Source organism: Oncorhynchus keta, unplaced genomic scaffold (assembly GCF_023373465.1).
Source record: "Oncorhynchus keta strain PuntledgeMale-10-30-2019 unplaced genomic scaffold, Oket_V2 Un_scaffold_14063_pilon_pilon, whole genome shotgun sequence".
Classification (NCBI taxonomy): Eukaryota; Metazoa; Chordata; class Actinopteri; order Salmoniformes; family Salmonidae; genus Oncorhynchus; species Oncorhynchus keta.
Genome location: NW_026290782.1, coordinates 167,501 through 191,822, shown reverse-complemented (window position 1 = coordinate 191,822; position 24,322 = coordinate 167,501). Strand labels below are relative to the sequence as shown.

Sequence of the window (24,322 nt, the reverse complement as noted above, 5' to 3'; positions counted from 1 at the left end):
GGGGGATGCAGTATCCTCAGCCTCGCAGGGGGATGTAGTATCCTCAGCCTTCCAGGGGGATGTGGTATCCTCAGCCTTCCAGGGGGATGTAGTATCCTCAGCCTTCCAGGGGGATGTAGTATCCTCAGCCTTCCAGGGGGATGTAGTATCCTCAGCCTTGCAGGGGGATGTAGCATCCTCGGCCTCCCAAGGGGATGTAGTATCTTCGGCCCAACAGGGAGATGTAGTGTCCTCGGCCTACTAGGCAGATGTAGGATCCTCAGCCTACTAGGCAGATGTAGGATCCTCAGCCTACTAGGCAGATGTAGGATCCTCAGCCTACTAGGCAGATGTAGTATCCTCGGCCTACCAGGCAGATGTAGTGTCCTCGGCCTACTAGGCAGATGTAGGATCCTCAGCCTACTAGGCAGATGTAGTCTCCTCAGGCTCCAAGGCAGATGTACTGTAGATCCAATAGTTTCCACAGAGAGCTAGAGGATCACACTACGCTTCTCCATCACTCATGTACTGTATTAAACTGTCATGACGTTGGCCTGGGGGTAGGTTTATGACAGTCATAAATACATCTTCCCCCCTGTTTCCTCTCTCTACCCTACTGATGTGAAATTTGAAAACCCCATGATTAACATAGAGATTCTGTGAACATCAGAAGGTGGGGGGAAATTAACTATATTCTGGTAATCCGACCAATTGAACATATGCGGTGGTACTTAATGAATATGATGTCAGTTAGGTTGTCATCTGAGACATTCTCCTCAATGATAGGATGACATAAACTCTACAGTGGAAAGTCTACACATCAGAGTTATTGGATTCACATGGAATTGTTGTTCAATTTAAATGTTTGAATATAAAATTATTGGTGAAGAGATGAAATGTAATTGAGAGATTTGGGTTTTCATAAGGTTAGGTCTCTGCTCAATCAGTGGCCCGCCCCTGTGAAGAGACATGGGTTATAAAACGTTTCGGACACACCCTTCTCGCTCCACTATATAAAGCCTTGACGAAGCCTTGACGAAAATGTAACCTCCTGTTCCAAGTATGTGAGGTCTGCAGCCTCTGTGTTAAAAGGACTAACATGTCAACTACATAACCAAGCCAACCTCAGCGTGAGCTTTGGTTGCGAATTGTATGAACTACGAACTCTTATTCACTACAGAAGTGATACCTCCTAGCCATTGAGTTAGCAACAGCAGCTGCAAACGCGGGCTAGAAAAGAACAGACAGAGTATCCCATCTACCACACAACAACTTTACTACAACGTGTGCAATTGACCACCAGAGACATTATTCAAAGGACAAAGGACTCGGTTTGGCAATACGGCCTTCCATCTACCACCAACCTACCGAAGCGCAGCTCAGAGTAAATATTTATTTCATTTTCCTTTTCCAAATGGGCGGTAATTTAGAATGCATAAGGTACTGTATTTACGATAGCACAGCTTCTCTCTTTGTCCCTCAGTCTTCCCGCTCTTTCACTCAAACCCAGCCCCTTTTCCTTTGTGTAACCAGCTGTCATATCTGTTCCGTAATCAAGGTATGATTCATTCTTTGTATATGTAATTCTGTATGATTAGTTAGGTGTTTAGTAAATAAATAATGAAACCCAATTTTGTATTGCTGATTCAACTTGTTAGCCAGGGTTCGTGAAGATAACCAAGAACTGGATGTCATAAGGTGAATGCACCAATTTGTAAGTCGCTCTGGATAAGAGCGTCTGCTAAATGACTTAAATGTAAATGTAAATTTACAACTTTCAGATGACACTGAATTAAGGTGACGATTAATATTGACTGCTAGGTCTTTAAGAGTTTATTCGGAAGATAACAGCTCTATAAATATTATTTTGTGGTGCCCCGACTCTAGTTAATTACAATTACATGATTAGCTCAATCAGGTAATATTAATTACGGAGAAAGGATTTTATAGAATAGCATGTCATATCACTTAATCCAGCATAGCCAAAGACACGACACTGTATTGTCTTATATCTCCAGATTAACATTGGTTGACTTTGAGTTGATTGCTTCAGTGCGGTGACCCTTGGCTGTTACATTACATTACATCATAATGTAACAAAACATGTATTGATATTTGTTGCAATGGCAGCGTAAAAAATGAATGTCACAAATTTGATTATTGCCTATAATATTGGTTGCGTGGTTGTGGTCAGACAACACAGGGACGTTTTTGAGAGGTGCTATCTAAGATAAGATCATACTTTATTTATCTCCCAAAGGGGACATTTGTTTCCCCCAGCAAATACATAAACATATAAATACAAACTAGATACACTACAAAAGACACACAGACACTAAAATATGTTATCAAGATGTTACAGAAATATGTAAATGACATGTGAATTAGATTTGTGTGCACTTCATGGAAAACAACCTTTTTCTCTTTCTCTGTAAGAAACCACTCATCCTGGCTTTAAAATCCTCCTCATATTGTCTGTCTTTGTTCCAGGTAATTATGATCGAAGTGGTGCAGTATCAAAATCCAATCAAATATCAAGAAATTCTATTTCCGATATCATATGGACCAATGGTTAGTGATTAAAATGGCAGCGTTTTGAAATGGCTGAAATACAAATCCAATCTTCCAATGAGGCCACAACATGTTCATCGTTGGGCTGTGTCTGTATTGTTGGCTTGGGCTACAGCTGACACATTTATGAAGTGTTGATGTCTGTGCATTACCTCTAAACTTATTGAAGTAAGTGTCCAACATGTTCTCATTATAAATGTTCAAAATTATGACATTTAACTGTTGTAGTTACTTATATGTCACCCAAGCTGACATGCTATTTATACAGTATGTCACTGTTACAATGTGTTATTAGTGAGAGAAAAACATCTAAATTGAGACATCTACACAAGTTAAACCTTTCATTACCCGCCATTACACAGTACTATCTTTTGAATTACAATGTTGAGGCACATTAATGTGTTTTAAAGAGTAACATTGATTTATTTCTGGTTTCATGCCTTCTGGTTCCCTTTTTGCTTTTGAACACAAACAAACAAAATACGAACAGCTCAAATAAAAGAGGAGGGGCTTATAGGCTCATTTAAAAACAAAATGTCAGCCAGATGGAGAGAAGACCAGGGCAAAAATCTGAAGAGTTCTTTATGAATCCTCATTTCATGAGAGCTGTTGAGGCCAAAGAGGGTGTGTGGGTCTGCCCAATAGTCGGAGAGATCCAAGTAGCCTAAAAAAACAACAGCAGGCAGCACACATCCAAACCAGGCTGTATAGTCAGATCCTGCTGCTGTTCAATGCCTTTATCCTGCAGACTAATAATCACCAGGGCCCAAGGAGCTTCTCTGTGGTCTGAAATTAAGATTTATCTCCCGGTCACGAAGAAAAGCGCTGGGTCGCGTCTAGTCCTTGTCTCTTCGTCTCCTGAGAGGACCGTCTGAGAGCTCTTTAATTCTTTAATTGAGCCCTTTAATTCTCCATTCTTCACTTAGCAGTGATGGGATGCGTTACCACCAATGATCAAATATGCCCGACACCGGTTGGCTTTAATTACAGGGTTTAGACTTGGATGCACCCTGCTTCACACACTCCAACACAACCTTGGGCTACGTTGAAAATGCATAGCGCGAACAGCCAACATCATGGGTGTGTGTGTGACTCTGTGTCTGTGTGAGTGTGTGTTGTATGTGAGTGTGTAGGAGCAGTATATAAAGCTTTAATAAACTATCTACCAAATAATTGTGAGCCTCGGGTGCCAATGTCATCCGCAGAGCAATATACGTAGCCTACGCTTCATCCATTGTGCTGGGAAGTGGAGTGGGGCAACTGGCCTACTGGGTAATAACATTGAGTTAAACCCTTTCAAGTGATGCACTTTTAGCCTGAAGTAGGTGTCATTACATCTGCATCTACGCTAGCACTTATTTAATTAAATTACTTGCAATTCATTCCTTTAATACTGTACTATCGTGACTTGTGCTGAAACTCCCTAAGTCTATTCCTATGTGGGAAAGAGTCAGTAGCTGATGCATAATGTTTAAATGCAATAATAGCAGTAGCCCGTCCCCACTCTCTCAAAGATCCAGATTAATCATTTCACTGTTGGGTACAAAGATGTATATATCTCCCTCTACACTTGTGAGATGTATTAGCTACATGCCAATCTGAATTACATTTGTGTAGGTTTGTGTAGGTAGTGTTGTCGTTTGTCACAGAATGCGTCACAAAACCCAGTTTTAAACACACCAGTAGAGTATGCCTCTAGCAACAGTTGGGAAAGAAGGAATACACCTGGAAAGAATATTTTGAGATGGAAAATTAGCTCTTTCGCCACTGGCCGGCCAGTCATATAGTAGACAAGTAATATGTCACCGTATATTACATATCGCTACCTACAATAGTAAAACGTCATTATTTTGACACATTCTTATGAGACCATATTGGAAATCTAAGTGTATTTGAATTATCCACCTTAATTCTCAAGCAGAGTGTGCTCTCCCTCCATCTCCACAGCACTTGTAAAAAAGCTACAGTTTACTGAACGACTATTTCCATCCTCTTGTTTACAGTCAGTAATTGGGCTTGATTTACAATGCATTCACAATGTGACCCCCTGGGGTGCCGCTGCAACACATGAATTAAGCAATAGTGCCAACCGTGACAGCTCAAGCAGAGAACACGGAGAGAGGAGAGCTCTCGAACGCAACACAACGTGCCCTACATTACCACTGCTGCTTCCCATAATCCACTGAGGCCCATTTTTCATTTCCACCTGGAAGGCTGCCAGCCAGAGGATTTCTCCTCTGTTGATAACATTCCACGGATGGATGGATGGATGGAGAGAGGGGGAGAGAGAGAGAGAGAACATCCATTCATATCCTCTGGGTTCATACTCATTGCACACAACATGACACCTCTCCTGACTTTGTGTGTCTGTAGTCGACAAGCGCAACAAATAAGACCGGTGTTACAAAGTATACAATCGAATTCTGGCAGGTTACAAGAGACGGCAGGGTAGCCTAGTTGTTAGAGCGTTGGACTAGTAACCGAAAGGTTCCAAGTTCAAATCCCCGAGCTAATAAGGTACAAATCTGTCGTTCTGCACCTAAACACTGTTCCTAGGATGTCAGTGAAAATAAGAATTTGTTCTTAACTGACTTGCCTAGGTAAAAAAAATGAAATATGTGTTTGGTTATGATTAATCTGTATTGATAGAAGGGAAGGCAGTTTGAGTAGCCACTGACCCTAGGTTATCTTAACAGGACAGAGGTACTCACATGGGTCTATATATATTCCTACTACAGTGAAATAGCCGACACGTGAGTATTTAGTATAGTTTGATTACAAGGAGGGTATTTAAATAGGTTGCATTATCTTTGATATCTTTCAATAGTATAAGGGAGATCCTTTCTCCCTGCACCAGCCTCCACTGCACTCCGCAGCTGACCCATGATTCTATTCAACACTTGAACTCTTTCTGATGTCACGATTTTCAGGCAATTGTTCGTATTTGGATTTGGAATATTTTATTAGGTGCAAGAGGACATCCAACCACACTGCATGGAGACACAGAACATAAAGGGTAGATGGAGATGAGGTTAAAGCAACAGCTGAATCCTTTTTGTTTCTCATTTCTCTTTCCACAATTCCAAGGTTGCACTGTAGGAAAAAAATACAAATGATATTTGCTGAACTGAAAGATAGACGTTGTAATAATAAAAGATAGTGCAATGATGTCCGAGGTGAAAAACAGTGTTGTTTTCAGTAACTTCTCTGTGGTTGTAACATCCCAAACGGACGTGGCTGTTTCACCATAAAGGATTACAGCTTCATGGTTTGAATTATCCGCAGGGGCGGCATGGTAGCCTAGTGGTTAGAGCGTTGGACTAGTAACCGAAAGGTTGCAAGTTCGAATTCCCGAGCTGACAAGGTACACATTTGTCATTCTGCCCCTGAACAGGCAGTTAACCCACTGTTCCTAGGCCACCATTGAAAATAAGAATTTGTTCTTAACTGACTTGCCTGGTAAAATAAAGGTAAAACAAAAAGCACATTTGGTGCTGAAGAAAAGGCCATTGAACATTTTAAAATAATATGTCCTTCTTCCACTCTGAATGAAATAGTGACTCACTGCAGGGAACCACATTAACTCATGAGCAGAAATGATAATAAAATACAAGAAATTAAATCTTCTCTACAGAAATAAAAACCGACATTTATATAATATATAACACATAAAAGGACATTGATATGTAGAATAACTTTTAAACGTTCTAAAATGATGGGTGTGCACCCCTTTAAAACATTACTGCATTATATCATTCTCAAAGGCCATCAGAAATGTTCTGAATCCCACTGTTCTGTTTTTACAAACATATATCTTTCCAAGATGTCCCAAGGGAAAGGAAGAGACAAAGGTCCATTTGTTTCCTAACATCAGGTTCGTCCTCTGCATTCTCCATAACCAGATAAGGGTTGAATTGACAGGCATTGTGGTTTTGTGTTGCAGCAAAACAAGTGTGAACAAAGTTGGAGAAGCAAACTGGACACACATGTATCTACTGCACCATGTTTCAAATCACTGTTTAAATGGACTGGAATGAAGCACAACATTCATTCAGAACGTGGTTCTTTTTTCTGATCTCTAAGGAAATTAAAGACATTTTCTATAAACAGAAACATATCAAAGTGTTCCAGTGCTTTTTGTCTTGTTCCAACCAGAAACATTCAGATATTTCCTCATCTTTAGTTTCACAGTCTTCATTTTCATAGCGTCTCTCTGGCTTATAGAAAAATGCCTCTATATTATACAATGCAACGGGATAGTAAAATAGCTCACATTCATCTTCTCATTCATTTGACAAACATGATATTTACTATCACAGATTATGGATAAAATCCTTCCTTGAAGGTCATCCAGTCCCTGGCTTCCCATTCCAACCCACTGCTCCCCCAGTGTGGCACACAGAGCGCTGAATTCCCGGCTTCCCGCCAGTCCTCGGCAGCTTTCCGACTGCTTTTAACCTGCCTGGGCCGGCCGCTGCACAAAGCTGCTTGGGATGGCAGCTGCTCAAGGGGAGGAGAGGTATTAGAATAGATTTACAAGAATGTGAATGTCCTCGTCACTAATCTCTAGGGCCTTTTACACAACGAGAGCGTGCACACACCCACACACACACAAACTGTTATTACAGTAAACACACCCACCTGTGCATGTACATATGCACACACATATACACACATACAGTACGCATGCATTAACTTTGGCACTCAATACTCTCAGTGACAAGTCGAAACACATGCACACGTTTAAAATGACTCCACATGAAGTCAATGGTCTATTCCACAGTTGCCTTAATATTCTATACTCATCAATATCCCTCCCTGGAACATGGGGGTTCTGTTTACTGCAAAGGAACACAAGCTCACATAACGTACCGGAGAAGTTTGCCATGCAACTCAGAAATAGCTGTCCACACAACACAATAAAAGCTTCTATGGGTTATATATTAGCTCACATTCACTGAGTACAGTACAGTGCTCGATTATCCATTTGAAAGGCCTTAGCTGTGTTCAAACATGACTCAGTCAAAAGGATCTCTAGCTAAAGGAGTAAAAGACAGAATACGGAGCATAGAGTCCTCAGTCTCAAGTGGGTTCTCTGTAAAATCCTCTAGTTAGAATCACGTTGGAATGGGCATGAACTGGTGAGCCATGTGCTAAAGCATGGAAAATCACAGCAAAACACATTGGGAAAACAAGAAGTTGACCCATTTACTAGATCTAGGTCTGTAAACAAAGGTAATACCCGTTGAGCCCTTCTTCCTCCTTGAGGGGTGTTTCTGAAGCAGCACAGGGAGCGCGGAACCAGAACCACCTCTCAAGCCTCCGGAACCTTCGGAACCCAGTGTCATAACAACGTTACACATCCAACTCCTTTACGGTTGGAACATACGGTCCTCGCAGATCTCCAACGCCGCCTTGGATGCTCCTCCCATGACTTCGACGTTGGTGTCGATCCATGGAACAATGTTCCCGGGCATGTAGGAGGAGCAGTTGGCCATTCCCATGATGTCCACAGGCCGGAGGACCCGGTCCCACATGTTGAACTGGCTCAGCTCGCCAACGAAGGCCTGGGTGGCGTCGAAACGACCCCCCACCATGTCCTGTAGAGGGAGAGGGACTGTGTTTAAAATCCCATCGGTATACAGAAACGTCATAGCCTGGGTGATTCATCGTTTCTGCCTTCAACAAGAATTTAAAGACATCAACAATTTTGCCAAAGCTGGAAGAGAACGACAATTCAAATAAATTGTATAGTACTGATAGATGAGACAGATCTATTGCTCTGCTATTGGTTTCCTCTGTGCATCTGTCATTTCCCTCTGCAATTTACATTTTATCCATGAAAGACACACTACATGCACTGTAGCTTTCCACATCGACTAGCACCACACGTGCTGAACAAAGTAGTCCACACAATGTGACCCAACAGCTACATAGTGTTACATTAATGGGTCCCTATGGGAACTATCTTAATAGCGTCAGTGTTCTGTACTACATGGCTGTAGAGATAGTAAGGTGCTGTCATGGAGATATCTGTTGGAGTGTCACACTAACAATGCTCCCAAGGGTGCGCTGTCACTGGTTAAGGCAGGCAGAGAGGTGAGGTAATGGTAAAGGAGTGTTGATAGCGTGACAAGAGCCTTGCCTCCCCTTCTCCCCTGTTCATCTCTCCCTCTCCAGGGGGAAAACACACACCCTCCCACTCTCCCTCTCCGGTGGGAGTAGATCAGAGCCTGGCTGAGCCTCACCTGTTCCTGTCCCAGGATGATCACCCCTCCAGGTTTAATTGGGTGCCAGGGGGCCAGGTTCTCCCCGGTGCCCAGCCTCTCCCCGTCCTGGTACGCCTCCCAGAAGCCGTCCCGTGTCGTCCAGGTGATGCATATGTGGTGCCAGCGGCCGTCGCTCACCGACAGGGGCAACTGGGCCACCTGGGTAAGAAGGGTGAGATGGGCAGTACAACGTTAGATGGGATTCACTTTTAATTGTAAGCCGCTCTGGATAAGAGTGTCTGCTAAGTGACTCAAATGTAAATGTAGAATACTTATAGGGCAAAGAGGGTACGAGGGGCAAGGAGGGTAATTCATGTTAGAGGGGCAAGGAGGGTAATTCATGTTAGAGGGGCAAGGAGGGTAATTCATGTTAGAGGGGCAAGGAGGGTAATTCATGTTAGAGGGGCAAGGAGGGTAATTCATGTTAGAGGGGCAAGGAGGGTAATTCATGTTAGGGGGCAAGGGTAATTCATGTTAGAGGGGCAAGGAGGGTAATTCATGTTAGAGGGGCAAGGAGGGTAATTCATGTTAGAGGGGCAAGGAGGGTAATTCATGTTAGAGGGGCAAGGAGGGTAATTCATGTTAGAGGGGCAAGGAGGGTAATTCATGTTAGAGGGGCAAGGAGGGTAATTCATGTTAGAGGGGCAAGGAGGGTAATTCATGTTAGAGGGGCAAGGAGGGTAATTCATGTTAGAGGGGCAAGGAGGGTAATTCATGTTAGAGGGGCAAGGAGGGTAATTCATGTTAGAGGGGCAAGGAGGGTAATTCATGTTAGAGGGGCAAGGAGGGTAATTCATGTTAGAGGGGCTATATGAACTGGGGCAATAGGGGCAAGAGAATACCTGTGTTTATTCTGTTGAGCCTTTAGTCTTTGTGTGGTGAATCTTAATTTGCATTTAAGTCCAATTTTCACTTAGTCATGCATGGATGTCTATGGGAAAGTTAAAAAAACATTCACTCAAGTGAAGGATAGGATTCCCCTTAAGAGCTTATTGTAGACTTTACTATCAGGGAGAATATCCCAGGGCAGATAGGGCAATAGAGCTCAAGTTGAACCGTACAATCTGCCGTAAGAGGCAAGAGAGCACAAGTACTATATATCACTGGGGCAGATGGCACAATGAAGCTTTGACTGAGACACACAACACAGGACCAAATGGAGCAAGACAACACCAGCACTTTACAAATAGCTTATAAACAGTAAAGTGACACAGGGACAATATACTGTACAAATCGCAGTCATATGGGATTGCACTTCGAAAACAAGAGCAGAAAGAAATAGCACAGGTTACGAAAGGTTACAACATCAGAGCTTTACCCAGACTTTACAATGACATCATGGTCCACAGAGGATTCAGCATAGGGGAGAATGGGAGTGGAAGTCATTAGCTTTATATAGAGGTTCTATATGAACCATAGAGACCACAGAGACCATGAAATGCAGAGGCTACTGCCAACAATTTCCTGTCTGCTCTTAATCCCTCCCATGAAACTAGACGCTTGACCTCCAAAGGTGTTCCAGCATATCACATTTACACTAAAGTCAATCAGACAGAGCATTGATACTGTGGACCTAATTACTGCCCTCTAGTAATATCCCTGAGCCTTAGTCAACCTGAGGACGTTAGGTCTGATATCATACCCGGAGCCAGGAGTTTCTCCCTGATCGTGTGAGCTGGAAACAAACACAGGAACTGTTGTTTACATAGGCCCCGGCAGATTAAACAGTTTCAGAATGTCTTTTAGTCCACACCAATATTTCAATAAACATTCTCTAATCAAAGCTCTGACAAAGGCTGTGAGGCCCAAACATTTGCAAAAAATAAACAACAAGTGATGAGGGAGTTTATTTTCTATGAACAATTATTCAACATTTCCTAGAATGCACCTGCAAGCAATCCTTAAAGGTGTGAGGGCATTTTACGTTTTAGATCCGACAGGTGCAGAAAGAAATTCAATAAAACCACCACCTCCGGGTATTGACTAAACCCAAACCAACCACTACATCAAAAGATGTTTTAACTTCACTCTTGTCCAATAGGCAGCCAACTGCTGCGAAAGTATTGATAAAAGAAGTTCAATGTGGATATATTGTGGCATTAGAAAAGCTTTAAAGGACTGGTTCAATATTTTTTTACCTAATCTGTATTTTGGATGTAAATGTTATCTTATAGAGGGGTCCAGACACTTTTTTGTGTGATTTTACTGATTTTACTCTGTGATTTTACTCTGTGATTTTACTCTGTGATTTTACTCTGTGATTTTACTTGGTTTTAAGAAACATACGGTCCCCGGAATAGACTTTATCAATGCTCGTTCTGCAGTATGGGGGCTCTGGAATAGACTTTATCAATGCTCGTTCTGCAGTATGGGGGCTCCGGAATAGACTTTATCAATGCTCGTTCTGCAGTATGGGGGCTCCGGAATAGACTTTATCAATGCTCGTTCTGCAGAATGGGGGCTCCGGAATAGACTTTATCAATGCTCGTTCTGCAGAATGGGGGCTCCGGAATAGACTTTATCAATGCTCGTTCTGCAGTATGGGGGCTCCGGAATAGACTTTATCAATGCTCGTTCTGCAGAATGGGGGCTCCGGAATAGACCTTATCAATCCTCGTTCTGCAGAATGGGGGCTCCGGAAAAACAACGGCTCCAAAAATAACCAAGCAAGTACTTTTAGGAACGACAAAACTCTCAGTATAGTGATGCAGGTCTTTAGATGTTATACACATTACATTATGCATTTCCAAACTTTATCCGCAAAGTTATATTCCATTTTATGCAACTCGAGCGGTTTCCAGCTGTGCTACACAGAGAAGTATGTTTCTCAAAGACAAGTGATCTTGCTAAAGTATCCGGATCCTTCTAAAGTCATGTCATTTACATCCAAAATAGAGATACTGTTCTATAATAGTGAACGAATCCTTTCACTCCTTACAGAAGGCAAAATAATGAGATGCAACAGGAATGTCGAATGGATTTGATCCAGGGAAGATATTCTCTCTATCTTTAATGAATCTCATTTTGGAGCACTAGAGCATTTGCACCAGATGAATGGTGTACAGCAGCCCGTCTGGTGTTCAACCTTCCCAAGTTCTCTCACGTCACCCCGCTCCTCCGCTCTCTCCACTGGCTTCCAGTTGAAGCTCGCATCCGCTACAAGACCATGGTGCTTGCCTACGGAGCTGTGAGGGGAACGGCACCTCAGTACCTCCAGGCTCTGATCAGGCCCTACACCCAAACAAGGGCACTGCGTTCATCCACCTCTGGCCTGCTCGCCTCCCTACCACTGAGGAAGTACAGTTCCCGCTCAGCCCAGTCAAAACTGTTCGCTGCTCTGGCCCCCCAATGGTGGAACAAACTCCCTCACAACGCCAGGACAGCGGAGTCAATCACCACCTTCCGGAGACACCTGAAACCCCACCTCTTTAAGGAATACCTAGGATAGGATAAGTAATCCTTCTCACCCCCCACCCCTAAAAGATTTAGATGCACTAGTGTAAAGTGGCTGTTCCACTGGATGTCAAGGTGAATGCACCAATTTGTAAGTCGCTCTGGATAAGAGCGTCTGCTAAATGACTTAAATGTAAATGTAAATGTGTACCATTGACAAAAGAACATGGTGCAACATTGTCACCATGCAGACCTGGGTCATGTTAGTTAGGTTTTAAAACATGTTGAAATGAAAATTAGTGTTATATTCATGGTTTCATCTTCTCTCACATACACTCTCTGACCCTCTCTTTCCTCCTCTCTCACACTCAGTAACACTTTCATTGGTTCCTTTGTTCTCTGGTGCTGTATTGGTTCCTCTGTTCTCTAGTGCTGTAATGGTTCCTCTATTCTCTAGTGCTGTATTGGTTCCTCTATTCTCTGGTGCTGTATTGGTTCCTCTGTTCTCTGGTGCTGTATTGGGTCCTCTATTCTCTAGTGCTGTATTGGTTCCTCTATTCTCTGGTGCTGTATTGGGTCCTCTGTTCTCTGGTGCTGTATTGGTGCCTCTATTCTCTGGTGCTGTATTGGTTCCTCTATTCTCTAGTGCTGTATTGGTTCCTCTATTCTCTGGTGCTGTATTGGTTCCTCTATTCTCTGGTGCTGTATTGGTTCCTCTATTCTCTGGTGCTGTATTGGTTCCTCTATTCTCTGGTGCTGTATTGGTTCCTCTATTCTCTGGTGCTGTATTGGTTCCTCTATTCTCTAGTGCTGTATTGGTTCCTCTATTCTCTGGTGCTGTATTGGTTCTCTATTCTCTGGTGCTGTATTGGTTCCTCTATTCTCTGGTGCTGTATTGGGTCCACTGTTCTCTTGTGCTGTATTGGTTCCTCTATTCTCTGGTGCTGTATTGGGTCCACTGTTCTCTGGTGCTGTTTTGGTGCCTCTATTCTCTGGTGCTGTATTGGGTCCACTGTTCTCTGGTGCTGTATTGGTTCCTCTATTCTCTGGTGCTGTATTGGTTCCTCTGTTCTCTGGTGCTGTATTGGGTCCACTGTTCTCTTGTGCTGTATTGGTTCCTCTATTCTCTGGTGCTGTATTGGGTCCTCTGTTCTCTGGTGCTGTATTGGTGCCTCTATTCTCTGGTGCTGTATTGGTTCCTCTATTCTCTAGTGCTGTATTGGTTCCTCTATTCTCTAGTGCTGTATTGGTTCCTCTATTCTCTGGTGCTGTATTGGTTCCTCTATTCTCTGGTGCTGTATTGGTTCCTCTATTCTCTGGTGCTGTATTGGTTCCTATATTCTCTGGTGCTGTATTGGTTCCTCTATTCTCTGGTGCTGTATTGGTTCCTCTATTCTCTGGTGCTGTATTGGTTCCTCTATTCTCTAGTGCTGTATTGGTTCCTCTATTCTCTGGTGCTGTATTGGGTCCTCTATTCTCTGGTGCTGTATTGGTGCCTCTATTCTCTAGTGCTGTATTGGTTCCTCTATTCTCTGGTGCTGTATTGGGTCCTCTATTCTCTGGTGCTGTATTGGTTCCTCTATTCTCTGGTGCTGTATTGGTTCCTCTATTCTCTAGTGCTGTATTGGTGCCTCCTCTATTCTCTGGTGCTGTATTGGTTCCTCTATTCTCTGGTGCTGTATTGGTTCCTCTATTCTCTGGTGCTGTATTGGTTCCTCTATTCTCTGGTGCTGTATTGGGTCCTCTATTCTCTGGTGCTGTATTGGTTCCTCAATTCTCTGGTGCTGTATTGGTCCTCTATTCTCTGGTGCTGTATTGGTTCCTCTATTCTCTGGTGCTGTATTGGTTCCTCTGTTCTCTGGTGCTGTATTGGTTCCTCTATTATCTGGTGCTGTATTGGTTCCTCTATTCTCTGGTGCTGTATTGGTTCCTCTATTCTCTAGTGCTGTATTGGTTCCTCTGGTGCTATTCTCTGTTCTCTAGTGCTGTATTGGTTCCTCAATTCTCTGGTGCTGTATTGGTTCCTCTATTCTCTGGTGCTGTATTGGTTCCTCTATTATCTGGTGCTGTATTGGTTCCTCTATTCTCTGGTGCTGTATTGGTTCCTCTATTCTCTAGTGCTGTATTGGTTCTTTGTTCTCTGGTGCTATATTGGTTCCTCTATTCTCTAGTGCTGTATTGGTTCCTCTATTCTCTGGTGCTGTATTGGTTCCTCTGTTCTCTGGTGCTGTATTGGGTCCTCTATTCTCTAGTGCTGTATTGGTTCCTCTATTCTCTGGTGCTGTATTGGGTCCTCTGTTCTCTGGTGCTGTATTGGTGCCTCTATTATCTGGTGCTGTATTGGTTCCTCTATTCTCTAGTGCTGTATTGGTGCCTCTATTCTCTAGTGCTGTATTGGTTCCTCTATTCTCTGGTGCTGTATTGGTTCCTCTATTCTCTGGTGCTGTATTGGTTCCTCTATTCTCTGGTGCTGTATTGGTTCCTCTATTCTCTGGTGCTGTATTGGTTCCTCTATTCTCTAGTGCTGTATTGGTTCCTCTATTCTCTGGTGCTGTATTGGGTCCTCTATTCTCTGGTGCTGTATTGGGTCCTCTATTCTCTGGTGCTGTATTGGTTCCTCTATTCTCTGGTGCTGTATTGGGTCCTCTGTTCTCTGGTGCTGTATTGGTTCCTCTATTCTCTGGTGCTGTATTGGTTCCTCTGTTCTCTGGTGCTGTATTGGTTCCTCTATTCTCTGGTGCTGTATTGGGTCCACTGTTCTCTGGTGCTGTATTGGTTCCTCTATTCTCTGGTGCTGTATTGGGTCCTCTATTCTCTGGTGCTGTATTGGTTCCTCTATTCTCTGGTGCTGTATTGGTTCCTCTGTTCTCTGGTGCTGTATTGGTTCCTCTATTATCTGGTGCTGTATTGGTTCCTCTATTCTCTGGTGCTGTATTGGTTCCTCTATTCTCTAGTGCTGTATTGGTTCTTTGTTCTCTGGTGCTATATTGGGTCCTCTGTTCTCTAGTGCTGTATTGGTTCCTCAATTCTCTGGTGCTGTATTGGTTCCTCTGTTCTCTGGTGCTGTATTGGTTCCTCTATTATCTGGTGCTGTATTGGTTCCTCTATTCTCTGGTGCTGTATTGGTTCCTCTATTCTCTAGTGCTGTATTGGTTCTTTGTTCTCTGGTGCTATATTGGTTCCTCTATTCTCTAGTGCTGTATTGGTTCCTCTATTCTCTGGTGCTGTATTGGTTCCTCTGTTCTCTGGTGCTGTATTGGGTCCTCTATTCTCTAGTGCTGTATTGGTTCCTCTATTCTCTGGTGCTGTATTGGGTCCTCTGTTCTCTGGTGCTGTATTGGTGCCTCTATTATCTGGTGCTGTATTGGTTCCTCTATTCTCTAGTGCTGTATTGGTGCCTCTATTCTCTGGTGCTGTATTGGTTCCTCTATTCTCTGGTGCTGTATTGGTTCCTCTATTCTCTGGTGCTGTATTGGTTCCTCTATTCTCTGGTGCTGTATTGGTTCCTCTATTCTCTGGTGCTGTATTGGTTCCTCTATTCTCTAGTGCTGTATTGGTTCCTCTATTCTCTGGTGCTGTATTGGGTCCTCTATTCTCTGGTGCTGTATTGGGTCCTCTATTCTCTGGTGCTGTATTGGTTCCTCAATTCTCTGGTGCTGTATTGGGTCCTCTATTCTCTGGTGCTGTATTGGTTCCTCTATTCTCTGGTGCTGTATTGGTTCCTCTGTTCTCTGGTGCTGTATTGGTTCCTCTATTATCTGGTGCTGTATTGGTTCCTCTATTCTCTGGTGCTGTATTGGTTCCTCTATTCTCTAGTGCTGTATTGGTTATTTGTTCTCTGGTGCTATATTGGGTCCTCTGTTCTCTAGTGCTGTATTGGTTCCTCAATTCTCTGGTGCTGTATTGGTTCCTCTGTTCTCTGGTGCTGTATTGGTTCCTCTATTATCTGGTGCTGTATTGGTTCCTCTATTCCTGGTGCTGTATTGGTTCCTCTATTCTCTAGTGCTGTATTGGTTCTTTGTTCTCTGGTGCTATATTGGGTCCTCTGTTCTCTAGTGCTGTATTGGTTCCTCAATTCTCTGGTGCTGTATTGGTTCCTATATTCTCTGGTGCTGTATTGGTTCTTTGTTCTCTGGTGCTATATTGGGTCCTCTGTTCTCTGGTGCTGTATTGGTTCCTCAATTCTCTGGTGCTGTATTGGTTCCTCTATTCTCTGGTGCTGTATTGGTTCCTATATTCTCTGGTGCTGTATTGGTTCCTCTATTCTCTGGTGCTGTATTGGTTCCTCTATTATCTGGTGCTGTATTGGTTCCTCTATTCTCTGGTGCTGTACTGGTTCCTCTATTCTCTAGTGCTGTATTGGTTCTTTGTTCTCTGGTGCTATATTGGTTCCTCTATTCTCTGGTGCTGTATTGGTTCTTTGTTCTCTGGTGCTATATTGGGTCCTCTGTTCTCTGGTGCTGTATTGGTTCCTCAATTCTCTGGTGCTGTATTGGTTCCTATATTCTCTGGTGCTGTATTGGTTCCTATATTCTCTGGTGCTGTATTGGTTCCTATATTCTCTGGTGCTGTATTGGTTCCTCTGTTCTCTAGTGCTGTATTGGTTCCTCTATTCTCTGGTGCTGTATTGGTTACTCTATTAGCTGGTGCTGTATTGGTTACTCTTTTCTCTGGTGCTGTGTTGGTTCCTCTATTCTCTGGTGCTGTATTGGTGCCTCTATTCTCTAGTGCTGTATTGGTTCCTCTATTCTCTGGTGCTGTATTGGTTCTTTGTTCTCTGGTGCTATATTGGTTCCTCTATTCTCTGGTGCTGTATTGGTTCTTTGTTCTCTGGTGCTATATTGGTTCCTCTATTCTCTAGTGCTGTATTGGGTCCTCTGTTCTCTGGTGCTGTATTGGTTCTTTGTTCTCTGGTGCTATATTGGTTCCTCTATTCTCTGGTGCTGTATTGGTTCTTTGTTCTCTGGTGCTATATTGGTTCCTCTGTTCTCTAGTGCTGTATTGGTTCCTCAATTCTCTGGTGCTGTATTGGTTCCTATATTCTCTGGTGCTGTATTGGTTCCTATATTCTCTGGTGCTGTATTGGGTCCTCTGTTCTCTGGTGCTGTATTGGTTCCTCTATTCTCTGGTGCTGTATTGGTTCCTCTGTTCTCTGGTGCTGTATTGGTTCCTCTATTCTCTGGTGCTGTATTGGTTCCTCTATTCTCTGGTGCTGTATTGGGTCCACTGTTCTCTGGTGCTGTATTGGTTCCTCTATTCTCTGGTGCTGTATTGGGTCCACTGTTCTCTGGTGCTGTATTGGTTCCTCTATTCTCTGGTGCTGTATTGGTTCCTCTATTCTCTGGTGCTGTATTGGTTCCTCTGTTCTCTGGTGCTGTATTGGTTCCTCTGTTCTCTGGTGCTGTATTGGGTCCACTGTTCTCTGGTGCTGTATTGGTTCCTCTATTCTCTGGTGCTGTATTGGTTCCTCTGTTCTCTAGGGTGTATTGGTGCCTCTATTCTCTAGTGCTGTATTGGTTCCTCTATTCTCTGGTGCTGTATTGGTTCCTCTGTTCTCTGGTGCTGTATTGGTTCCTCTATTATCTGGTGCTGTATTGGTTCCTCTATTCTCTGGTGCTGTATTGGTTCCTCTATTCTCTAGTGCTGTATTGGTTCTTTGTTCTCTGGTGCTATATTGGGTCCTCTGTTCTCTAGTGCTGTATTGGTTCCTCAATTCTCTGGTGCTGTATTGGTTCCTATATTCTCTGGTGCTGTATTGGTTCTTTGTTCTCTGGTGCTATATTGGGTCCTCTGTTCTCTGGTGCTGTATTGGTTCCTCAATTCTCTGGTGCTGTATTGGTTCCTCTATTCTCTGGTGCTGTATTGGTTCCTATATTCTCTGGTGCTGTATTGGTTCCTCTATTCTCTGGTGCTGTATTGGTTCCTCTATTCTCTGGTGCTGTATTGGTTCCTCTATTCTCTGGTGCTGTATTGGTTCCTCTATTCTCTGGTGCTGTATTGGTTCTTTGTTCTCTGGTGCTATATTGGTTCCTCTATTCTCTGGTGCTGTATTGGTTCTTTGTTCTCTGGTGCTATATTGGGTCCTCTGTTCTCTGGTGCTGTATTGGTTCCTCAATTCTCTGGTGCTGTATTGGTTCCTATATTCTCTGGTGCTGTATTGGTTCCTCTATTCTCTGGTGCTGTATTGGTTCCTATATTCTCTGGTGCTGTATTGGTTCCTCTGTTCTCTAGTGCTGTATTGGTTCCTCTATTCTCTGGTGCTGTATTGGTTCCTCTATTCTCTGTATTGTGCTGGTGCTGTGTTGGTTCCTCTATTCTCTAGTTCTCTCTATTCTCTGGTGCTGTATTGGTTCCTTGTTCTCTGGTGCTGTATTGGTTCCTCTATTCTCTGGTGCTGTATTGGTTCTTTGTTCTCTGGTGCTATATTGGTTCCTCTGGTGCTGTATTGGTTCTTTGTTCTCTGGTGCTATATTGGTTCCTCTGTTCTCTAGTGCTGTATTGGTTCCTCAATTCTCTGGTGCTGTATTGGTTCCTATATTCTCTGGTGCTGTATTGGTTCCTCTATTCTCTGGTGCTGTATTGGGTCCTCTGATTCTCTGGTGCTGTATTGGTTCCTCTATTCTCTGGTGCTGTATTGGTTCCTCTGTTCTCTAGTGCTGTATTGGTGCCGCTATTATCTAGTGCTGTATTGGTTCCTCTATTCTCTGGTGCTGTATTGGGTCCTCTGTTCTCTGGTGCTGTATTGGTTCCTCTATTCTCTGGTGCTGTATTGGTTCCTCTGTTCTCTAGTGCTGTATTGGTTCCTCTATTCTCTAGTGCTGTATTGGTTCCTCTATTCTCTGGTGCTGTATTGGTTCCTCTATTCTCTGGTGCTGTATTGGTTCTTTGTTCTCTGGTGCTATATTGGGTCCTCTGTTCTCTAGTGCTGTATTGGTTCCTCTATTCTCTGGTGCTGTATTGGTTCCTCTGTTCTCTAGTGGTGTATTGGTGCTCTATTCTCTAGTGCAGTATTGGTTCCTCTATTCTCTGGTGCTGTATTGGTTCCTCTGTTCTCTGGTGCTGTATTGGTTCCTCTATTATCTGGTGCTGTGCTGTATTGGTTCCTCTATTCTCTGGTGCTGTATTGGTTCCTCTATTCTCTAGTGCTGTATTGGTTCTTTGTTCTCTGGTGCTATATTGGGTCCTCTGTTCTCTAGTGCTGTATTGGTTCCTCAATTCTCTGGTGCTGTATTGGTTCCTCTATTCTCTGGTGCTGTATTGGTTCTTTGTTCTCTGGTGCTATATTGGGTCCTCTGTTCTCTGGTGCTGTATTGGTTCCTCAATTCTCTGGTGCTGTATTGGTTCCTATATTCTCTGGTGCTGTATTGGTTCCTCTATTCTCTGGTGCTGTATTGGTTCCTATATTCTCTGGTGCTGTATTGGTTCCTCTATTCTCTGGTGCTGTATTGGTTCCTCTATTATCTGGTGCTGTATTGGTTCCTCTATTCTCTGGTGCTGTATTGGTTCCTTGTTCTCTGGTGCTGTATTGGTTCCTCTATTCTCTGGTGCTGTATTGGTTCTTTGTTCTCTGGTGCTATATTGGGTCCTCTGTTCTCTGGTGCTGTATTGGTTCCTCAATTCTCTGGTGCTGTATTGGTTCCTATATTCTCTGGTGCTGTATTGGTTCCTATATTCTCTGGTGCTGTATTGGTTCCTATATTCTCTGGTGCTGTATTGGTTCCTCTGTTCTCTAGTGCTGTATTGGTTCCTCTATTCTCTGGTGCTGTATTGGTTCCTCTATTAGCTGGTGCTGTATTGGTTACTCTTTTCTCTGGTGCTGTGTTGGTTCCTCTATTCTCTAGTGCTGTATTGGTTCCTCTATTCTCTGGTGCTGTATTGGTTCTTTGTTCTCTGGTGCTATATTGGTTCCTCTATTCTCTGGTGCTGTATTGGTTCTTTGTTCTCTGGTGCTATATTGGTTCCTCTATTCTCTAGTGCTGTATTGGGTCCTCTGTTCTCTGGTGCTGTATTGGTTCTTTGTTCTCTGGTGCTATATTGGTTCCTCTATTCTCTGGTGCTGTATTGGTTCTTTGTTCTCTGGTGCTATATTGGTTCCTCTGTTCTCTAGTGCTGTATTGGTTCCTCTATTCTCTGGTGCTGTATTGGTTCCTCTGGTGCTGTATTGGTTCCTCTTGTTCTCTGGTGCTGTATTGGGTCCTCTGTTCTCTAGTGCTGTATTGGTTCCTCAATTCTCTGGTGCTGTATTGGTTCTCTGGTGCTGTATTGGTTCCTCTGTTCTCTGGTGCTGTATTGGTTCCTCTATTCTCTGGTGCTGTATTGGTTCCTCTATTCTCTGGTGCTGTATTGGTTCCTCTATTCTCTGGTGCTGTATTGGTTCCTCTATTCTCTGGTGCTGTATTGGTTCCTCTATTCTCTGGTGCTGTATTGGTTCCTCTATTCTCTGGTGCTGTATTGGTTCCTCTATTCTCTGGTGCTGTATTGGTTCCTCTATTCTCTGGTGCTGTATTGGGTCCTCTGTTCTCTGGTGCTGTATTGGCTCCTCTATTATCTGGTGCTGTATTGGTTCTCTGTTCTCTGGTGCTATATTGGGTACTCTGTTCTCTGGTGCTGTATTGGGTCCTCTGTTCTCTGGTGCTGTATTGGTTCCTCTATTCTCTGGTGCTGTATTGGGTCCTCTGTTCTCTGGTGCTGTATTGGTTCCTCTATTCTCTGGTGCTGTATTGGTTCCTCTATTCTCTGGTGCTGTATTGGTTCCTCTATTCTCTGGTGCTGTATTGGTTCCTCTATTGCTGTATTGGTTACTCTTTTCTCTGGTGCTGTATTGGTTCCTCTATTCTCTAGTGCTGTATTGGTTCCTCTATTCTCTGGTGCTGTATTGGTTCTTTGTTCTCTGGTGCTATATTGGTTCCTCTATTCTCTGGTGCTGTATTGGTTCTTTGTTCTCTGGTGCTATATTGGTTCCTCTATTCTCTAGTGCTGTATTGGGTCCTCTGTTCTCTGGTGCTGTATTGGTTCTTTGTTCTCTGGTGCTATATTGGTTCCTCTATTCTCTGGTGCTGTATTGGTTCTTTGTTCTCTGGTGCTATATTGGTTCCTCTATTCTCTAGTGCTGTATTGGTTCCTCTATTCTCTAGTGCTGTATTGGTTCCTCTATTCTCTGGTGCTGTATTGGTTCCTCTATTCTCTGGTGCTGTATTGGGTCCTCTGTTCTCTGGTGCTGTATTGGTTCCTCTATTCTCTGGTGCTGTATTGGTTCCTCTGTTCTCTAGTGCTGTATTGGTGCCGCTATTATCTAGTGCTGTATTGGTTCCTCTATTCTCTGGTGCTGTATTGGGTCCTCTGTTCTCTGGTGCTGTATTGGTTCCTCTATTCTCTGGTGCTGTATTGGTTCCTCTGTTCTCTAGTGCAGTATTGGCGCCTCTATTCTCTAGTGCTGTATTGGTTCCTCTATTCTCTGGTGCTGTATTGGTTCCTCTATTCTCTGGTGCTGTATTGGTTCTTTGTTCTCTGGTGCTATATTGGGTCCTCTGTTCTCTAGTGCTGTATTGGTTCCTCTATTCTCTGGTGCTGTATTGGTTCCTCTGTTCTCTAGTGGTGTATTGGTGCCTCTATTCTCTAGTGCTGTATTGGTTCCTCTATTCTCTGGTGCTGTATTGGTTCCTATATTCTCTGGTGCTGTATTGGTCCTCTGTTCTCTGGTGCTGTATTGGTTCCTCTGTTCTCTAGTGCTGTATTGGTGCCTCTATTCTCTAGTGCCGTATTGGTTCCTATATTCTCTGGTGCTGTATTGGTTCCTCTATTCTCTGGTGCTGTATTGGTTCCTCTGTTCTCTGGTGCTGTATTGGTTCCTCTGTTCTCTGGTGCTGTATTGGTTCCTCTGTTCTCTGGTGCTGTATTGGTTCCTCTGTTCTCTGGTGCTGTATTGGTGCCTCTATTATCTAGTGCTGTATTGGTTCCTCTATTCTCTGGTGCTGTATTGGTTCCTCTATTCTCTGGTGCTGTTTTGGTTCCTATATTCTCTGGTGCTGTATTGGTTCCTCTATTCTCTGGTGCTGTATTGGTTCCTATATTCTCTGGTGCTGTTTTGGTTCCTCTATTCTCTGGTGCTGTATTGGGTCCTCTATTCTCTAGTGCTGTATTGGTTCCTATATTCTCTGGTGCTGTTTTGGTTCCTCTGTTCTCTAGTGCTGTATTGGTTCCTATATTCTCTGGTGCTGTATTGGTTCCTATATTCTCTGGTGCTGTATTGGTTCTTTGTTCTCTGGTGCTATATTGGGTCCTCTATTCTCTAGTGCTGTATTGGTTCCTATATTCTCTGGTGCTGTTTTGGTTCCTCTGTTCTCTGGTGCTGTATTGGTTCCTCTATTCTCTGGTGCTGTATTGGTTCCTCTGTTCTCTGGTGCTGTATTGGTTCCTCTGTTCTCTAGTGCTGTATTGGTGCCTCTATTCTCTAGTGCTGTATTGGTTCCTATATTCTCTCAAATCAAATCAAATCAAATTTTATTTGTCACATACACATGTGCTGTTAAATTGTAGCGAAATGCTTCTTCTAGTTCCTGCAGTGATTAATCTAACTGTCTTATACACAGTGCTGTATATGAATGAGTTGGTACAGAGCTACAGTAGATGGTATCTCAGTATATACATATGAGATGCTGTATTGGTAGTGATACATGTGTTACATAAGGATGCAGTCGATTCAGTATATACTATGCATATGAGATGAATAATGTAGGGTAAGTAACTTATATAAGTAGCATTGGTGGCTAGTGATATATTTACCCCATCAATTCCCATTCTTAAAATGGCTGGTGCTGTATTGGTTCCTCTGTTAGTGGTCTCTGGTGAGATAGAAGCTGTTTTTCAGTCTCTCGGTCCCAGCTTTGATGCACCTATACTGACCTCGCCTCTGGATGATAGCAGGGTGAACAGGCAGTGGTTCTGGTTGATGTCCTTGATGATCTTTATGGCCTTCCTGTAACAACGGGTGGTTCCTGGAGGGCAGGTAGTTTGCCCCCGGTGATGTGCCTGTTACGGTTGAGGGCGTTCCTCCAGGCGGTTCTCTGGTGCTGTTGTGCATCTGTATTTTGGAGTGCTTTTGGTGACAAGCCGAATTTCTTCAGCCTCCTGAGGTTCTCTGGTGCTGTCAGTGGAGTGGACCAATCAGTTTGTCTGTGATGTGTTGCCGTTAAAACTAGCTACCCTCTCCACTACTGTTCCATCGATGGTGCTGTTCCCTCTGCTGTTTCCTGAAGTCCACAATCATCTCTTAGTTTTGCTGACGTTGAGTGTGAGGTTATTTTCCTGACACCACTGGTGCCCTCACCTGTCCCTGTAGGCCGTCTCTGTCGTTGTTGGTAATCAAGCCTACTGTTGTGTCGTAAACTTGATGATTGAGTCTCTGTGGGTGAACAGGGAGTACAGGAGAGGGCTCAGTGCCCCCCGTGTTGAGGATCAGCGGGGAGGAGATGGTTCCTACCCTACCACCTGGGGGCTCAGGTGCACAGGGCTGTATTGGTCTCCTTGATGACGAGCTTGGAGGGTACTATGGTGTTGAATGCTGTAGTCGATGAACAGCATTCTCACATAGGTATTCCTCTTGTCTGGGTTAGGGCAGTGTGCAGTGTGGTTGAGATTGCCTCTGTTCCTATTTGGGCGGTAAGCAAATTGGTGGGTCTAGGGTGTCAGGTAGGGTGGTGATATGGTCCTTGACTATTCTCTGCACTTCATGTGACTGAAGTGAGTGCTGGGGCGGTCCTTTAGCTCAGTTCTCTTTCTTGGGAACAGTGGTGGCCCTCTTGAAGCATGTGGGAACAGCAGACTGGTGGGATTGATTGAATATGTCCATAAACACACCGGCTGCTGTGCTTGAGGGCCTCTGGGCCTGCAGCCTGCTGTTAACACGTTGGTTTACCTCTGCAGTCTGGTGCTGTAGTGGCACTTCCTCAAAGCGGGCAAAAAGTTATTTAGTCTGCTGGTGCAAGACATCCTGGTCCGTGACTGGGCTGGATTTCATCTTGTAGTCCGTGATTCTCTGGTGCTGTATTGGTTCCTCTGTTCTCTGGTGCTGTATTGGTTCCTCTGTTCTCTAGTGCTGTATTGGTGCCTCT

The 24,322-nt window shown here is 43.8% G+C and overlaps 1 protein-coding gene across 2 annotated transcripts in view; it reads right to left on the bottom strand.

Annotated features, from left to right (window-relative positions):
* Window positions 1-5,491: 5,491 nt before the first annotated feature.
* Window positions 5,492-24,322, bottom strand: part of LOC118375916 (neuronal pentraxin-2-like) — a 30,753-nt gene continuing 11,922 nt past the window's right edge. For both annotated transcript variants that reach the window (XM_052513914.1, XM_052513915.1), the window contains exons 4-5: window positions 8,799-8,978; window positions 5,492-8,150 (exon numbers count right to left, since the gene is read on the bottom strand). In XM_052513914.1, coding sequence (XP_052369874.1) covers window positions 7,923-8,150; window positions 8,799-8,978 — 408 coding nt within the window. In that variant the 3' untranslated portion in view covers window positions 5,492-7,922. The remainder of the gene's footprint in view (window positions 8,151-8,798; window positions 8,979-24,322) is intronic.